We start from the raw sequence: 16,752 nt of genomic DNA, 5'->3' as shown, positions 1-16,752 counted from the left end.
TTTCTGCTGGCAGGGGCTGGATGTGGGAGGCGTGGGGGTCTCCGGGATGGGTGGTCGGCCCTGCCTGGGCTGGCCTTGGTGCTCACGGTGGCTGGAAGCCTAACAGGAGCCATGGGAAGAGACCAAGGGGAGCCATGGGAAGAGTACATGATGTGAGTGGGCAAGAGTGTCCTGCTGTGGGGAAATGTGGGGAGAGGATATAGGGAAGGGTTAAATTATGAGGGGTTAAGGGTTGGGGGAACATAATGCCCTGAAAACAGGGTTTAGGCTCCGTTTCCTTAGAAGGGTAAAAGGAGACCCTGAAAAGTCAAGCTCTGATGCTTCTGGGCTGTATTTTTGTTTGTGAGCCAATTTGAGCATACTGGCTTCTTTTAAATGAATCCACGCTTCCCTTTTTTTTGCTTTCCTGCCCACCCATCTCTCAGTTTTTAAGAGTTTGGATGGGGAAAATAAAAGCCTGGCAGAAGAAGGGTTGCGTATCGAGGCGTGCATGCGCTCGCAGCATGTAGAATCGACGTTAGGGTTTGTTTTTTTTTTTTTCCTTTCAGTCACACGGTGAGAAGACAATCCATCAAAAGGGGAGAGCCGAGGCAGATGCCGAGCCTGCCGCACACGTCGGAGAGCACGGTGCGGGAAGAGCACTTCTCCAGCAGGAGGGTAAGCGCCCGCCTTGCTCGGCGGGGGACGGAGGGATGCTCTGGGGGGGCTTCTGAGGTGCAGAGATGCCAGGCAGGCTGCTCGCAAAGCCATACGCTACCAAAGCCCTTATTTTATTACCATTAAAAGTCTTTTGCTTGACAAACTTAGACTTTGCCAAGTCCAGCTTTAACGCCAAATTCTCCTCCAGGCAAAGAGGAGGATGCTGCTCCTGGGGTTCTGTCCTGGATTGAGCCACACAGGACTGATTTATCTTCTAATGCTGGGGAAAAGTCCACTTTTGGAAGACTCTAGTGTCTGAATTTGTGAAAATATTTACTTTATAGCCAGCTAGGCTATGTGGGATTCAAGGTCTCGGTGTTTTCAAGCGTTGCCAGGTGCAGGGATGAGGAGGAGTGAGGCCTGGGCGTTTGACCCAGGCTGGCCAACAGGATTATTTCGTACCATGAACATCACATTCGATATAAATTAGGAAGTTTGCTGTGTTGTCTCTCTCTCCTTTGATGGTGGCGGTCCAGAGAACTCCTTGCCCCGGTGCCGGACCCCTGAGGCCTTCCCTTCCTCCCAAAGCCATTGCGCTCGCAGTGTCCGACACTTACTGTCCCCTGCCGGGAGCGCCCAGCTTCCTGCTGATAGAATTGGCTGGGTATAATTCTTGTATATCTTATATTAGTATTGGGATTAATATAGGTTCTTTAGTATTATTAATTAATTTAGTCTTATCCTATTTAATCTATTTGTATTTCAACCCTCACGTTTCCTTGCTTTCCCCGATACCCCTTTCCGGGTGGGGAGGGGTCATCGGGTGATAGAATAGTTGTCTAAACGGCAATAAATTGTTATGGGTTTTCTCAAAGCATAACAGGTTCGTACAGGCAAAGCTCTCCTCTGCAATTGAGGAAAACCATGATGCCCAGGGTGGCGGGTGCCTTCCTCCCACCTGCTGCGATTTAAAGATAGAAGGAGCAGTTTGCAGAGTCAAGTTGCCTGATGGAGGCAGCCCCGTGGCCATCAAAACCTGAGAGATTTCAGTTCCTGTCGTCCTCTGAAAGAGGAGATGACAGTCAGGCTCTTGATGCTGAAATGGGTAATTTTAGCCGAGGCACACGTGTTCTGTGTAACTTCATCAGATGTTAACAGATGGGCCCTTCTATGAAGAGGGTGGATGTCTTCCTACCTCTTCATTGCAGCTTCGCTGTTTGCAAAAAAACCAAACCAAAACAACAAAAAACCCACCAAAACCCAACAAGAGTCTCAAAAAAAAAACCAAAAACCAAAAAACAAAACAAAAAAACAAACAAAAAAAAAAACCCCCAAACCCCCCCCCCCCCCCCCCCCCAAAAAAAAAAACCCCACACTTTTCCACCCTGTGCTTATCGTTCTTGCTGCCGTTTGCTCCCTCACCGGGCTTTCTGCTGCTGAAGCCTCCAGTCCCAAAAGGTTGTGTCTCGTGGCTGTGCAGTGCAGATAACGCTCCCTGCTGTGCACGGCGTCGCTGCTGGGCGGGAAGTTTCAGGAGAGAGGTCTTGGTTTAAAAGAGGAAGAAAAATGTTTTCTAGATCCCCCTTTTTTTTTTCACCATCCTTGGTTTCCTTGTGGGAATCCCACAGCTTTCACCATAGGGACGTATGCCCCCGCTGCCCACCTGGGTAGCTCAGTGCTGTGATGCTAATAAAGCTGAGAAGGATGAAGGTCTTGATGGCATTTGTTTCTTCTCGGTTTGTTTTGTGTCCAGTAGGTCTCTGCCTGGTTTCCCGTGCCCAGAGAGCTTAATCTCCTCTTTGCCCAGTTACCATGAGGATGGGAAGAGATCCTTTCTCCCGTAATGGTTTCTTCTCTTCTCCCCTCCTGGCTGGGGAGGACAGTCTCTCCAGCGACCGGTGACCTGGCCACTGCCCTCTCCGTGGCTTTGGGACAGGGCAGCATGGCCACCATGCTCCTTACCCCATGAAATTGGTGTTTGGGTTAAATAGGCGCTCTCAGTTGCGTCTGAGGCTGCATTTTCTCACAAAGCTAATTCGTGTGGGTCAGAAACAGCTGGGACTGATTTGGTATTTAAGATAGTTCCGAAACTTGGGCTCAGTCAAGAAAGTTGACCTCTAAAATGACAAGGAACAGGTCAGCTGGTGGAAGGTGTGAACATGGATCTGTGAACAGTAAACAACCTGTGATCAAACTGTTGTGCTGCTGAGCTATAATCTTCTGTGAGCACATAATAATGCATTTATTTATCTATTCAAGCTGAAAAGTGTGTCTGATTTCTTGATTGCTTCCTACTGCCAGACAGTTGGATTGTGGGGGCTTTTTTTCCTCGAAAATTCCTGCAACTTATCTAAAGTTTCAATGTTCTAATTGTAGAAACAGCTGGAAGACTACTTGACAAAGATCCTAAAAATGCCGATGTACAGGAACTACCACGGAACAGTAAGTAGAAATTAGTTTGCTTAACTGCCTAAGGAATATTCACGTTACAGATGTTGAACTTACTGGAAGAAGACGTGCAGCTTATATAAGAAACATTTTACAGCCATTTTGCAAGTGTTTTGGCTTAGCTGATTCTCCAACGTGGATGTAATAGGATTAAAACCAAAGAAAGAGAGTGACAGGCTCACTCTGGGAGGTCACCATAACAGTTGAAGTTTTAAATACTTAAACAATTGGGCTCCAAACCATACCCCTTCAGGCTGGGTTTTGAGTGTGGTCCTGGCTGCAGATTTGTCTCAGGTTCCTATTCTGTGCCATTACACTGGACTTCAGTGACGTTGAGTTTGTACGAGTGATGATACCCATTTGCCTCGGCGGGTATTTTGTCACTTCCACAGGGAGATGGTAATCAGCTTATTTCCCCAAGTTGATAGTCTTTTTGAAACGAGGAGAGATGTCAAATCCAACTTCAGGCCTATTTTAAGCAAAAATATTTCCTTTGAAAGTCATCCTCGAATATTTCTTCAGTAGTCGTCACCTGTCAGCCGCAGCTGTAACATCTCCCTGGGATGGTAATTTATTTCCCCTTTTCTCGGCTGCATAATGACAGTGTTACTCCGTCTTTTGTATTACCAGCAAAACCTGATGCACGCTTTGAGTAGCTGCAGAGCTTAGCGATATTTCTGAGCAAGGGCTGATAACTGGGAACACTTGGTTTTCAAACAAGGCAGAAATGTAGGCTAAACTTAAGGTGTCTGTAGCAGCCAGTTCTTCTCTTCGACTTTTGTTTTTTGGTAGGAATTCTGCTTTTTTGCAGGATTTCAGTTGTGTAGAGATGTTGGGCGGCTCGTAGGTGGGTATCATGCCCAAAAGCCGTGTGTGCTCTTGTTGCCGAGCTCGATGTGTTGAGTCCCGCGTGTTACATGGGACAAAGTGCTCATCCAGCGTTGGCCATCGTGCTTTGGCTTGGCCATCGTGCTTTGGCTTGGCCATCGTGCTTTGGGTTGTAAGAACTCTTCAGATCTGGGCTGAGAGGACCTGTGTTTCTTAGAGTGCTGCTTTTGGGGACAGGATGCGGCGCTTAAGTCCGCTGCAGTCAAGAGCTGTGTTAGTCTGTGCGTGGAAAATAGTCATCTTTTGTTCTGAAGGCAAGATTGGGATAACTTGGCAATTTTGATCAGTAGCATATGCAAAGCGGGGGAGAGTTATTTTACAGTGCAGATCCATCTTGTCACTCTTAGGCAGGCGTTGCTTTCTTTTTCAAATATTTTGGAGAATTTCTCCTCATGTAAGAACGTGGGTGATCTTTTGACCAGGCTGTGGTTCGAGGCGGGCTGCCGTGGGGGGGGCCAGGCGAGGAGACGAGCGGTCCTGCCATGCCCGGGCAGCTGTGGGCTGCTCCCCTCCTCCTGCGCTGAATCACCCTTCTGTCCCCGGCCCCTGGAGCCAGATGTCACTTTGCACATAAATTCTCAGTTTATTGTTGGCTTTCGCTGGCGGCAGCGAAGCGTTCAGTGAGGGCTTTGCTGATAATGATGGTGGCGCCGCTAAGTGCTGCGGGTCCTGCAGAGATGCTGGAAGAAAGCACGGGGAGAAAAATGTTTCCTTTAAAACAACCCCCGCCGTTCTCAGTCTAAAGTGAAGATTTCTGGCGTTTTCCTTGGAACCGTGTTTGTTCCCCTCGGAACAAAATGAGGGCCTTGCTCTTCCTGTGGTTGAGATATCTTTTGCCTGGACACTGAAAAATGCTGTAGCTATCTTAATTTTGGAGCACATTTTGATCCCTGTGCGTTCCTCTCATCAAATCCATGCACTGAAGTGCTTTTTCAAGTCCTAAATTCTTTGTAAAGTCAGACGTGGAGTTGCAATGGCAAGGTGTGACCTGCCTGACGCGTAACCCTCGGTCCTTGTGAAGAACCTGCTTGGGTCAATCGCATCTTCTCGGAGATGTTTTTACATCTGACCTGCACAATTTAATTCATTTGCTTTTTTACTTCTTTTATTTTGCGTTTGTGGTTAACTTCTTATTTGTCAGTGAGGGGATCTCCGCTTTATACGCTGTCTTGAGGACGCGCCATGCGTAGGAGAGTCGAGCCTGCACGCCGAGCTTGTGGAAGTTTGGCAGACCTGAAGTCTGCGGTGGGTTGAGGCTCAGGTCCACGGCGACCGCGTGACACTGTAGAGGTTGTACATCCTCCGGCCTTTCGCGGTGACGCTTCTGCAGGCTGTGGAAGTAGAACCTACCGAAGCATCATCGTGCGTGTACCAAGCGTCCCTTGCTTTGACTGGGTAGCTCTGACTGATAAAACTTACAACCTTCTCACACTTCCCCTAATTTCTCAGCTTTCATTATAACCGAGCATTTTGTATGGATTTCACAAACGTGTTGGTAGGTGCATTAGATTTTGTGATCAGACCCCAGACTTTGTAACCTTTCATAATTTTATTTTTTTTCCCTTCTAGCTATGTGATTTAGGATTAATCTCACATCTTCTAGTCCGTTCCAAAACCTTTTTATAGAACTTCTGGGCAGAAGTGCTTCAAGACAATTACTGTGAAAATGAATGTTGTGGGAATCTCAGTGTGTTAATTTGTCCACACTTTTTTTTTTTTTCTGGGAGATGGAAATTGAGGTAATATAGCCCCAGAACATTAGGAAATGGGATCTGTGGGCTTGACTGTATTCCATATAAAAAATTTATTAATTGGGCCTTCGCATCATTCTTTTTTGGTATAATCTGCAACAGTTGAAAGATGCCTAAGTGAAATAAAAAGTAAGGTTTGGTTGGCCACAGTGCGTGTGTCTGTAGCATTCTGCATGACCTCTAGTAAGCGAGAGTAAAAAAAAAAAAAGTAAAAAAATAAAATAAACCCCTCATCTTAAGTGAAAGCAGTACAATGTAAGGACAGCACAGATATGTGAGAGCGGCTGCCGGTTTGCCTCTGATATGGCACTTGGATCTGCAGATCATTGCAAAGGTCCCCGCCCAGCCCTTCAGTTTTTTTAGTTTATTGCACTTGAATTATTATTTTTTTTTAATTTGGGTTTAGTATAAACCAATTTTTTTGCGTAAGGAATAGCTGGCATCTTTTGCTGAACAATATTATTCTGAAGGGTGGTGTAATCTCATTTTATTGCTAGCCACAGCTGCTAATCGACTCTATGGGGGTTTTTTTAACCCACTAAATTAAAAAACAAGCGTCGAAACGAAAGCGCAGCGTGGAGCTGCTGAATTCCTTCCGAAATGCAGACGCTCTATGAAATTTTTGCTTACAGAAATCATGCCTGCTCGACGTTGCTGGCAGAACGGATTCCTTTAAAACCGTGGCTCGTGCACCTTGCAGCTGGTTCTCCACCTTCTGTAGCTTCTCTTTCTGCAGCTGGTCGCTCCCGTCTGGTTTTGTATTTATTTTTTTTTTCTTTCTTTTCTTTTCTTTTTTTTTTTTTTTTATTGCTACAACAATGTCATCGAAACTGCATTCTCGAGGCCCGTATCTCATACTTAAAATATTCTGCTGCGGCTCGCTCTGAAACCGGAGCGGGATGCCGGCTCCCCGGGCAGGCAGCTGGGCAGCGCAGGAATTCAGATGTGAAGGGGATGGAAAGCATCTCGCTGCTCTGCCTTTCCCCCCCTCTTCGTTTTTTGTTTTTTTTTTTTTTTCCTGAATGACGAGCACTTCGGGTGACAGGCACTGTAACGGTAAAAATAGCTAATGCGGCAATAATAATAACGTTAAATCATTCGATCAGATATTTTCCACTGCACTGAGGAATTTTCTGTCTAACTGCTGTAATTTATTTATTTATTTATTTTACAAACCCACACTCCTAATTGGCGCCGCTTGATCAACGTGTTGGATGGGCTCCCATCACCATCGTTGCCGTTTCAAAGCCTCCTTGGCTGAAGAGCGGGTTGCTGCACTGCCGGACAATCTTTCATTTTCATGTAGTAGTAGTTCTGTTTTTGGCAAGTAATTTTTTTTTTCTCCTGCCCCTTTTTTTTTTTCTCCTGCCCTTTTTTTTTTTTTTTCCTCCTTTGAGGACAATTATTTCTCTGCGTGCAGCGCTCCTCAAATTGTTGCCAGCTGTCTGGTTGCAGCCAACATTTTCAAAGGGTTTTGACATTTACATTTGTGTGTGTTTTTGGTTTGGGCTTTTTATTTTTTTTTTTTTTCTTTTGTGTGCCCACTGTGAGATGTCTGGGGTTCTGCCTCGTCTGATGGGAAATGCCGGCCGTTTTCTGAAGCAATGAAAATGGGATCCAGGGCAAAGAACTCGCCTCAGACTTTGCTTGGGACCTCTCGGAGCTTGTGGGATACACGGGGTTTTCAGGTGCTCCCCATCCCGCTCCGAGTGTCACTGCAGAAACAGCCGAGATGTTCGTAGGTCACACCTGGTGCTTTTCCAGAATCATAGAACGTGTTGGGTTGGAAGGGACCTTTAAAGGCCACCTAGTCCAGCCCCCCTGCACTAAGCAGGGACATCTTCAACTAGATCAGGTTGCTCAGAGCCTCATCCAGCCTGGCCTTGAATGTCTCCAGGGATAGGGCCTCCACCGCCTCTCTGGGCAACCTGGGCCAGTGTCTCACCACCCTCAGTGTAAAGAACTTCTTCCTAATGTCTCATCTCAATCTGCCCTGCTCTAGTTTAAACCATTGCCCCTCGTCCTATCCCTACATGCCCTTGCAAACAGCCCCTCCCCAGCTTTCCTGTAGCCCCCTTCAGGTATGGAAGGCCGCTATAAGGTCTCCCCGGAGCCTTCTCTTCTCCAGAGGGTGTAGCAAGAGCAAGATTGTTAGTAAAAGCAGTTCTAGCTGCTTTCTGAAAACGGGCTCAAATGAAGGCGTTAAATTTGCTTCTACTGAATAGAGGTTACTTTATGTCCTTGAGCTAGCCAGAGGAGAACAACAGATCCTTTGTCGTCTCCGTGACCGTATTGGTGTGAGAAGTTTGGGAAGGAGCAGCAGAGCGTTAGGAGGAGGAAGGATCTTCTGTCCTACTGCTGCTTCTATGGGGCAAAAATGAGGGAGCTGGGAAGGGAGCCCGAGCCAGCAGCACCATAACTGCAAGATAGACTTTTGCCCCAAACTTACTGATACTCTTTGTTATACTTAGTGTTTGAAAATATCTTCAAGACTTATGGGTCCGCCCATGTAGTTCCTGTGCAAAATCGGATTTTGCCCATGAGGGCCCTGAGGTTGATTTGCCAAAGAGCAGGTGACAGTGGCCACCTTGGAGGAGAGCTCATCCTTGGCTGCTGGCACCTGAGCTGCTGTGGGGCATGGGTGGGCACGGCCTGAAGCCAACCTGGAGGCTGTCTCATGTCCCAGCTGTGGTTGGGAGCATGGGTTGAGTCCTGGGCTTTGGTCCCAGCAGGTTTCATTGCCAAAACATGTGGTTAGAGGGTTCCCACCAGCTTGCTGCCTGACCGAAGCAGAGAGCAGCTCCTGCCCTGAGCACCTTGGACAATTTTATGCAATAATAAGTTAAAAGTGCCTGGGTGCAGGCAAGTCTTCACCATGCAAGGCATCTCCTTCCCAGACCTACTCCTGCCCGAGACCTGTCCTGCAGGGCATGCCCGGAGCAGGCATTTCTCCCTGCTAATGGGGCCCAGGGCTCATAACCAGCAGACTGTCAGGAATGTCCTGCTGTGCCAAGAAAAGCCTGCTCGGTCAAAATCTGCCTGGTGTCCTATTTTTAGAGGTGAATGTAATCATGCTGTGCTTTCTCACCGGCTTTGCTTGTTGTTACGTTCCTCTGCAATCTCTGCTGAAGCAGGAGGAGCTGCGAGGAGGCAGCTTGCTCGAATTTGAGATTTGCTGGTAAACTCAGTAGCGCAGCCCGTGGGTTTCCCAGCCTGCGCCTGCCACGGGGCTCCATCAGGGCTGACCCTGGTGCATGCAGACCAGCAGAAGTCATGGAGGTCGTGCTTGGTCTCACTCTCGTCCTCTCCCACTGTGGCTTTTGTGTGGATTTTTGGCTCCCAGGGTCAAGACCGGGCAGTGGATGTGGGGCAGGGGTGTGTGCAGCGCTGAGTGGGAGCGACCTGCTGTGATGGTCTTGGAGGATGCTCGTGGTTTGAGGGGCTGAACCCACATGTGGTGTGTGTCCATGGCACAGGGGGTCTCGGAGGTAAAAGGATGCTCCCAGCCCTGGGGACATGCTCGTTCACCCTCCAGCTTTTCTGCGGGTCACTAGAGGGAGAGGATTCAGGCAGCCACCCAAGTTCACACAGGCCTCTAAAGAGTGTCAAACTTGAGTCCTTGTTTCAGCCAGCAATCCAGGAGGGAGGATATCATTGGGGCCCAATAATACATTTGATCTTGATTGTCCTGGTTGCCTGAAATGTGTTCTCCAAAGCACTTTTAAAATAAACAAACAAGCAAACAAACAAAAAGCCCAACCAGACTGCTTTTCTTGGTCGTCTTGAAGATGCTTAAGCGATGGTGGGTAACTTCTGCTGGGGATCTTGTGTGGGTTCTGTCTCTGTGACAAGTCGCTTCAATGAAGCAAAGTATTTTGTGGGTTTCAGAGTATGATAGAAGGGGGAATCTTTTTCTCTTTCCCCAGATGGAGTTCATTGGAGTAAGCCAGCTGTCATTCATCCACGACCTGGGACCAAAGGGCATGTGAGTTGTGAGCTGTGTCGTTGTGAGTCATGGTTCACCAAGAGCATGGCTTTCTGAATAAGTAGTGTTCAAATTTATGGCTTTACTTTCTCACCAATAACGGAGTGGAGAGTATTTTGCCATCCGGGTATAAGGTTGTATTAATGTTCAGAGAGAGACACTAGGGCTTTGGGAAATAGTCTTGGAGTGGGCTGCTCCATGAGATGTGGGCTGCAGCCTATCAGCTGGCTCATGAGGTTTTTCCCCTTCCCTTCCCACAACCTGTCGACCCCCTTGTTCTCCTGCTTGTGCTGTAAAACAGGGCCCTGCATTTCCTAAATCCACATCATTTTCTTCCTGGGGGGGTATTTTTGCCCTTTTTCTGGCTTTCAGGGCAGTGGTGCAGGGGCTGCTCGGGCACGGCTGGAGGTGGCAGGAGCCATCCCTGGGGGGTTCAGGAAGCATCCTCCACCTGAGAGCCCCCTCTGCTCCTCCAGGTGAGCCATGCCACCCATCCTGACCATCTTTCTGTCCTTGCAGAGAAGGGTTGATCATGAAGCGCTCCGGGGGCCACCGCATACCTGGCCTGAACTGCTGCGGCCAAGGAAGGATGTGCTACCGATGGTCCAAAAGGTACTGCTGGGGCGGGCGAAGGCGGCGATGCTGTGTGTTCCTTGGGCACACATGCAAAAATACTCATTTGGTTTTTTTCTTCCCAAAAAGTCTGAGAGGGACGTTCTTGCTTTTTTACAAAAGCCGTGGATTTTCAGGTCAAAAGAGCCCAGCTCTTCCCCTTCACCCTCCTGTGAGGAGGATGGTGGGTTTTTTCTTCTGCTTTGGAGTTCATACAAGGGACGTATTGCTCCGGAGGAAAACTGGGGTTTCCTACAGCCCCGAGCTGGCAGAAACGGCCATAATCCCCTGGTCTGTGCCCAGCTTTCCCTGCTGCGGGAGCCCCCAGGAGCTCCATACCTTCAGGTTGGGACGTGGCTGGTGACACTGCCCTGGCCAGATTTCAGCCCAGCTTTCTGAGCTTTCCTTCCTCAATTTACAGAAAGCAAATCAATTAATTGATACGCTATCTGGGCTGATTTCGACCTGGATTAAATCACACGTGACCTGCAGCAGTAAGGAGCTCTGGTGCAATTAACCTTGGAATTAAATACGTCGCCTCTTCCTTATTACTGCATGTGTTTAAATGCCAGTGTTTTCATGAGAGTTTTCACAAGTAACCCCATTCCCGTGTCCCTTCCCGCTACAGACTGGTGTAACTTAGTGTCCCCATCCCTTTACCTTCAGCGTTAGATCTCGGTGTACCCTAGGGCTACAGCGCAGGGAGGAGTGTGCTATGGGTGTATGTTAACAGCTGGCATCCAAAAAATGCAAGCTGTGTTTCCTGAATCCTGCCCTTCCCAGGCAAATCTTTCCTTTAGAAAAATCTAGATGGTACGTATCTGCTTTCTAGCAACAATTTCTTGGTCTGTAAGAGCTTCCCCAAGGGTCATCCACCTTTTGGATTTTAGCATCGCTGGTGGGCGGTCATTAGTTTATCTTAAAAAAAATTCTGTTTTCCAACAAAGTCTTTCTGCATTCTTGTGAAGAAAAGGTCCTATTTCTTCATAGTCTTTCCAACATTTCTTAATGTAATTTTACAGAAGATCTCTCTAACGAGTGCACAAGGAGATGAAGATGTGACCTTCTTCCAGGTCAAATCATTAAATTGTCTCCAACTCTTTTTTTTTTTTTTTTTTTTTTTTTTTTTTTCCCTCTTTTATGGGGAAAAAATGCCTTTTCCTCTTGATGCCCCTCAGTTAACTCTTCCCAATGTTATGCAGAGCCCAAGCTTTAAGGGGGACAGTCGAACATTCAGCTCTGCCGGATCTTGATTTTTTCCTTTAGAGCCTAAGGAGGGGACGGGAGAAGCGTTTGTGTGGGATTGTGTGCAGAGTAATACCAGAGGGCACCGAATCCCCGCTGGGACTGACAGGCTGTGCATCGATAAATAAGCAATTAACAGTAATCTTTCCCAGAGAGGGTTATTTAAGTGAAGGATTTTCGGACACGTCAACGCAGGGGCAAGGCTCCCCCTGAGCATGGGGCAGACTCTGCGGCCATCCTTTGCCCGTAACGGCTTTGCCCCCCCAAAATTGGGGTTTTATACCCTGAATTTACGTCACTTATCATAGTAGGTGGGGTGTGTTATGGCCACGGGGGCTGAGGAAAGGGACACGGAGGAGGACAGTGGGGTGTCAGGACTTCTTGGGCATGGAGAACTGCCTGGGCAAACCAGAAAGGGGACCGCTTGGAAATATAGTTTTTGAGGGATGTTTAGGAGCGAAATTATGGGCCAAATGATGGGGGGAGGGATTTTGGCACCGAGTGAGAGGTGATGCTGGGATAACTCTTTCAGAGTCCTGAAAGAAAAGAAAATATTATGGCGTCTGGAAGTAGATCAGGAGCTGAGGCGGTTACTGAAGATGTAAGAATGAACAGATTTTTGTGGTATTTTCTGTTGCTTTGTGTGTTTCTGAGCGTGCAGAAGAATGAGGCGAAGGTCTGGTGGCGAGGACCTGTGTGGGACAGAGGGGGCCGGTTACCCCAGCTACGCCGCAGGGGGGAGAAAAAATTAGAAATGCCATTCACAGTTTAAAAAAAAAAAAAAAAGTGGTGGGTTTTTTTTTTCCCAGAGTTGCCTTCAGGCTACGGTATTTATGTAAAACCTGCCGGTCATCTCTCATCATGTGTTTCTAACAGGGTGCCTGTTGCTTGGCAATAAAAGATTTCCAAAATGCCTCGTTCATATATTTTGATAGGAGTGAAAGTGATCCTGGCATCATAATTAATGTTAGAAGTGTCAGGTAACTTGTTGTTGCCTCTAGGTATAGCATATAAGATGAAAAAAAATGTGGGATGGAGGAATCCTTGTTGCTCTTTGCCTGGTGCTGGGAAGTTTGTGGGCAGGGAGGTTCTCATTGATTTCGTTAGATGTGAAAACCTATATTTTCAGAGGCTTCTGTAAAAAGGAGTCATGCAAATCACTCTAAAAGTCTTACATTGAATCCAAACTTATTACTCAACTTCGTAAAATAGGCGCTTTCCTGCTCAAGAAAACCATAACCTGGACCATTCCCCTAAAAAGGAATTTTACCTTTACACTGAACGCTTTCTTTTCTCCGAGAAATGATTTGTGCTTCTTTTGAAGGAAACACTTTTTTCCATTTTATTAGCTTTTTTTTTTTTATGGCTCGTGCTTTGAAGACCGTCATGGGTGAAATACGAGTTGTTGTGCCCGTGCAGGTGGCTGGTGGTGAAGGACTCTTTCCTGCTGTACATGAAGCCGGACTCGGGGGCCATCTCCTTTGTCCTGCTGGTAGATAAGGAATTCAGCATTAAGATTGGCCAGAAAGAAACAGAAACTAAATACGGGTTGCAGATCGACAATCTCTCTAGGTAAGAAATATGATCTTTATTTAGACCTTTTTTTTTTTTTTTTCCCTTTACTTTTGCTCTTTTAAGGACTTTTTTTTTTTCTTAATTGATGCTCAGCTCTGGGGGGGGTTAACAAGGTGCGTTGGGATGCCCTGGTGCAGCTCAGCATCCCACAGGGCTCGGCGCTGGGCGGATGCTGGAACCTTTATCCCTGCTGGGGATTTGGCCTGTGTAATGGTGATTATTTCCAACGTCTTAATGAGGCATTTGGAGCCTCAGCTGCTGTTTGTCCATCCTTGCGGTTATTGCTCGGGCCTGGGGGCATGGTGCACGTTGAGTTGCAGAGTCTGTTTTTGCAGCAATTGCTTACAGTAATTTTCTAGGCGCTCTGATCCTCTATGCTGCAAGCAGGGACGCGTTCTTCTGCATCCCAGCTGGAGCGTTACCTGAAAGACATGCTAGTTGGGATAAAGAGGTATTTAATATCATTATAGTAGTGCACAGTGTAAATTCATCTCTTAAAAAAATAAAGTATAAGCTAGGTCCAGCTCTCCTCTGAGTTAAGGTGATGCCATTAATTTGAATCTGTGGTATTTTTTGATACTTTGCAGAGAAATAATGTGGTAGTCGCTCATATCAGTTCAGTGCTGGTTTATTCTTCTGCGAACAACAGCAGAGCAAAGACCCTTGCTATTCCTTACTTTTTGCCTCAATAAAATATGACCGATACAGGCGTACAGACAGCGAGGAGCAGCCCAATTAAATGTACGTGGCTTCAGCATCCCGCCCCACGCGCCCTCTGTTTTACAGGTCGCTGATTTTGAAGTGTAACAGCTACAGACATGCCCAGTGGTGGAGGCAGGGCATAGACGAGTTCGTGCGGAAACACGGCAAGGACTTCCTCACGCAGCATCGCTTCGGCTCCTACGCGGCCGTGCAGGAGAACACGCTGGCCAAGTGGTGAGGACCACGGCAGGGATGTGACCATATCACGGTGCCTTGGGCGCCGTTATCCACAGCAGGAGCAGCACACGCCTGCCTGCGTTAGCCCCGGGTCTGATGGATAGAGCTGGTAGCGTTCCGTAGCTGTAGAGATTGACAATAACTAGAGAAGTTGGAAAAAATGAGGCTTTCTTGACCCAGAAGAGAGTAACTGGTGACAGGAGTGCTTTGATCCTGTTAAGGCTCTGCATCGCAGCTTAATAGCGTTTTGAAACATCAAGTTTTGTTTGAATTTGAACACGTTGGGTATTTATTATTGTAATGATAAAAATGGTATTTTGATGCAGATATAGTTGGCAGGATGCTTATGAGTTAGAATCAGAGCTGCTCTTTCATTAGGATATTCCTGGCTTCGATTTCATCCGGGTTTCTGATTCTGCAAATGCTGTTTCCAGGATGCTTGTGAGTTAAAACCAGAACTGCTCTTTAATTAAGATGTTCCTGGTCTCAATTTTATCACAGTTTCTGATTCTGGAAATACCGTTTCCTAAAGGTTTAGGTCTTTGAGCTCTGGCTAAGCAGCTCTGCTGCAGCCTGTCCTGCCCGTGCTCCTCTGCAACCGACTGATGGTCTGGTCGTGTCCTTCATGCTCTGAACTGCAAGATACGTCCTGCCCAGCACATTTGCAAGGCTGATCCTTCTTCTGTAAGGCAGCATTGCCCGTCCAGCCACTGTGGATGTGTTCAGATGCAAATGTCGCTCACCTGGTTGAAGAGCAGCATCACATTCAGGCCTTGCAGATTGGCTTTGCAATGAAAGAGAATCAGCAAATGCAAATTTGGGTATAGTCTAAGGACGACTTGGCTTTATGCTTTATGTCCCATGAGAAATCCTCCCGTCCATACTGTAACCTGATTGCACTATGCCGTTCCCAGAAGCACCTGAAAAAATTGGAAGGGAACCCTTGCAGTGCTCTCACTGCAGCTTCTGCCTTGCAGCAGCCACTGCCCAAATAGTTTCCGTAAATCAAAGCAAACACCACTCCGCCGTCCTTCCCCGGGAGCCAAAACTAGCTCGTACATCAAGCAAAGCCCAAGAATATTGTGTGCGGTTGGCAGAAATACCAAGCAGCGCTTAATGAAACAGCACAATAAGAGATTATTAAGCTACTAATAGCAGTGTGACATTCTCACTGCGTGTTGTCCTAGTTCTTGAAATTTGGTATGTGTTTGCTTTTGAGAAGAGAATGTAAATGGCATTAACACAGAACCCCGTCAGTCTTCAGCTACGGACTTTGTTTAATGAAGAGGGAGGAAGCCTAGATCTTTGTGCTGTGTTTGCTTTTACAGGTATGTAAATGCTAAGTCCTACTTTGAAGATGTCGCAAATGCCATGGAAGCTGCTAAGGAGGAAATTTTCATCACGGATTGGTGGTTCGTACTTCCCATATTTGGACGTTGACCAACCGTCTCTCTCGGGACGTTCCCGACAATCCGGCACTGTTCGGAGGCCCTACAGTATGGCAACTAGCTGTGTGGCCAGATGGTTTGGCAGCACACCCAAACATCTCCTTGTGTTGGATTCAAAGGCCTTTTCAGGAGGGTTGGCAGCAAAAGCGCATGCTTGGAATCAACAGCCTGGTTGTCTCCTTCCAAGGAAAGGCCTGAAATTGCACGAGGGCACCACCTGAATTGCAAACGTTATGGCTTGAGGTGCTCATCAGGAGTGTAAATCACTGCAAACCCAAGGGGCAAGAGTGTTTTTCAGTGTGTAAGGGAACATGGACACCCAGACACCTCTGACAGTGCTCTTCCCATGTGATCCTGCATGGGACCCTCTTTTCAGCTCCTCCTCACGGTTTTGGGAAGCCTCGTGCCGGCAATGAGATCATCTTGAGGGGATGTGATTTTTGCTCTGCTCTTAAATGAGCCAAACAATGGAAGGGGAGTTTTGTTGTCCCTTCCCTGAGCTGTGTGGCTGCCAAAGGACCTGGCTCTGCCCACTTCTTAACTAGTAATCCAGTATGTTTATGCAGCACTCTGGTTCCTGTTTGAGGCAGAAAGAAGGTGCTTGCGCAGACTCAGGGCAGAGTTTCTTGGCTGGACACCGGTTGCGGCTGCCTGTGTCTTGCCTTTGTGGAATTTAATCTGGCTGAGCCAGCCTGGACCTTGGGGATGGGATGGTAGGGCAGGCTCCCAAGCCACAGCTCAGACGTCCTCTTAACCTTGGGCGCGTCTCCGTGCTCCTTTTTCTCCATCTGTAAAGTGAACCTTTTGCCATTAATCCACTGCCCGTAGGAACCGGGAGGATTAATTAATTCTTAGGTGGCAATTATGAGAAAACTAAATGTTTGCGTTTACTGGGGTAAACCTGTTTCCTGACATGACCACAGATAAAGCCAATGCTCCTGGATCCCCACATGCAAGAGCATCGCATTTCAGACCCCTTGTCTTTTGACGTTATGTTCAGACAATTGTTAATGTATCTTAGAACTGCAAAACTTATCTTAAACTCTGAGGCTGTTGTCAGAAGCATGTTTTTAGGATGTGGGAACATGCTTTAATCAAGCACAAGTTCCCATGCTCAGTACAAAAGTACAGGAATGAAATTCTGTCACCTGCCTTTGCAGGAGTTAGATGAGATTGCTTAATTATTCTTTGTAATCCTTAAAGCTATGGATCAATAACATGT

General features: G+C 47.2%; 1 protein-coding gene across 3 annotated transcripts in view; it reads left to right on the top strand.

The window, feature by feature from the left end:
• Positions 1–16,752, top strand: part of PLD1 (phospholipase D1) — an 81,904-nt gene that overhangs the window by 33,979 nt on the left and 31,173 nt on the right. For all 3 annotated transcript variants that reach the window (XM_063337499.1, XM_063337501.1, XM_063337498.1), the window contains 7 exons: positions 549–657; positions 3,016–3,081; positions 9,653–9,711; positions 10,231–10,323; positions 12,988–13,140; positions 13,930–14,079; positions 15,411–15,494. In XM_063337499.1, the coding sequence (XP_063193569.1) occupies positions 549–657; positions 3,016–3,081; positions 9,653–9,711; positions 10,231–10,323; positions 12,988–13,140; positions 13,930–14,079; positions 15,411–15,494 (714 nt within the window). The remainder of the gene's footprint in view (positions 1–548; positions 658–3,015; positions 3,082–9,652; positions 9,712–10,230; positions 10,324–12,987; positions 13,141–13,929; positions 14,080–15,410; positions 15,495–16,752) is intronic.

Source organism: Chroicocephalus ridibundus, chromosome 6 (assembly GCF_963924245.1).
Source record: "Chroicocephalus ridibundus chromosome 6, bChrRid1.1, whole genome shotgun sequence".
NCBI classification, from domain to species: domain Eukaryota; kingdom Metazoa; phylum Chordata; class Aves; order Charadriiformes; family Laridae; genus Chroicocephalus; species Chroicocephalus ridibundus.
The sequence above is the reverse complement of the archived record's forward strand: the minus strand, read 5'-3'. Positions and strand labels throughout refer to the sequence as shown.